The sequence below is a fragment of the Galeopterus variegatus genome, unplaced genomic scaffold, assembly GCF_000696425.1.
Source record: "Galeopterus variegatus unplaced genomic scaffold, G_variegatus-3.0.2 Scaffold7127, whole genome shotgun sequence".
NCBI lineage: Eukaryota > Metazoa > Chordata > Mammalia > Dermoptera > Cynocephalidae > Galeopterus > Galeopterus variegatus.
In genome coordinates, this window is record NW_007733238.1 from 67,350 (window position 1) to 68,587 (window position 1,238).

The 1,238-nt window shown below is 41.9% G+C and overlaps 1 protein-coding gene across 1 annotated transcript in view; it reads right to left on the minus strand.

Annotated features, from left to right (window-relative positions):
- Positions 1-1,161: 1,161 nt before the first annotated feature.
- The window catches only part of LOC103607105 (melanoma antigen preferentially expressed in tumors-like), a 2,883-nt gene continuing 2,806 nt past the window's right edge, over positions 1,162-1,238 (minus strand). Inside the window, exon 4 of the mRNA XM_008591653.1 lies at positions 1,162-1,235. Coding sequence (XP_008589875.1) covers positions 1,162-1,235 — 74 coding nt within the window. The remainder of the gene's footprint in view (positions 1,236-1,238) is intronic.

Consider the following 1,238-nt stretch of genomic DNA (forward strand, 5'->3'; position numbering starts at 1 on the left):
GCATTTCAGCATGTAAACGATTAGAAAAAGTTATTAATTGATATTACATTTTTTCTTACTAAGTCTTTGAAGTGCAGTGCTCTCACTTCAACGGGTAAACGATATGCACAAATTATTGCTGTAAGAGCAGAGGGTGCAAATGCATATGGAACGATGGGTACCATGAAGGGAACATACATGGTACATTGAGAGAGAGCTACAACATGGTGAAGTAGGGGAAGCACCGGAAGTAAGGGAAGTGCAATAAGTAAAGGGAAGTAAGAGAAAACCTCTCTGAGGAGGTAACATTAAAGCCATGAATGACCTGAGTGTTGAGGAGCTATTCCAGCAGCATAAAGAGGCCAGCGTGGATTGAACAGAGTGTGTGAAAAAAAAAAAACCCTGGGGTCCAGGGGGTTTAAATAACTTTCCCAAATACCCTAAGAAAGAGTAGGGGAACATACAAATCATAGGAACAGCTGTATTCTAAGTGGCTTGAAGTAGGGGCTTTGTCTTATTTGCCTTTTTATGCTCAGCACCTGGAACAGTACTGAACCAATAAGAGATCCTTGGTGAATGGGTGTGATATAAGGAACGACTGAGCCACAGGGTTCTAAGACCTAAGAAGGGAGGTAGCAACGGACTGTTAAAGACACCAGTAGGTAGTGGACATAGGTTTGGTTTGTTTGTTTTGGTTTGGTGTTTTTCCTTTTAGATGCAAGTAGTTTCTCATAAGCAGCCTAAGGCCGTCATAAGTATGAGAAGTTTAAAGGACCTTGGAGGGTAAAATTATTGGCTTCAATAACCACCAACTATTCCAGAACATCGTGAAGAAAAGGTTTCAACTCTTTTGACTTGTGTCAAGTACCCGTAAGTGAACCAATTAGTCTGGACAGGGAAATGGTATACCCAATGTCACATACCCAACACTGTGGTCAGGAGCAAAGAGGAGGGTTTTCAGGACAATGGGTAAGAGACCCATAGGACCTCTCAAATCCCTCTGTTTTCTTTAGAGTTCTTTATTTTTATAGAGGTCAGTTACGCATTGAACCTTCCTAACGCAAGGTTCCTGGAATGATAAAATTTTACATGAGTGTCTCTAAAACTTGGGCTGCAGGTGAGAACACTACGTGCTTTAATGGCCACATGTCAGTGTTAAATCAAGTCCTTGTACCATGAAAATCACTCAGGAGAAGTAGTCCAGCGCATGTCATTCCGCTTTACCACCTGCAGCATTGCCTTCAATTGGGCCTGCACTT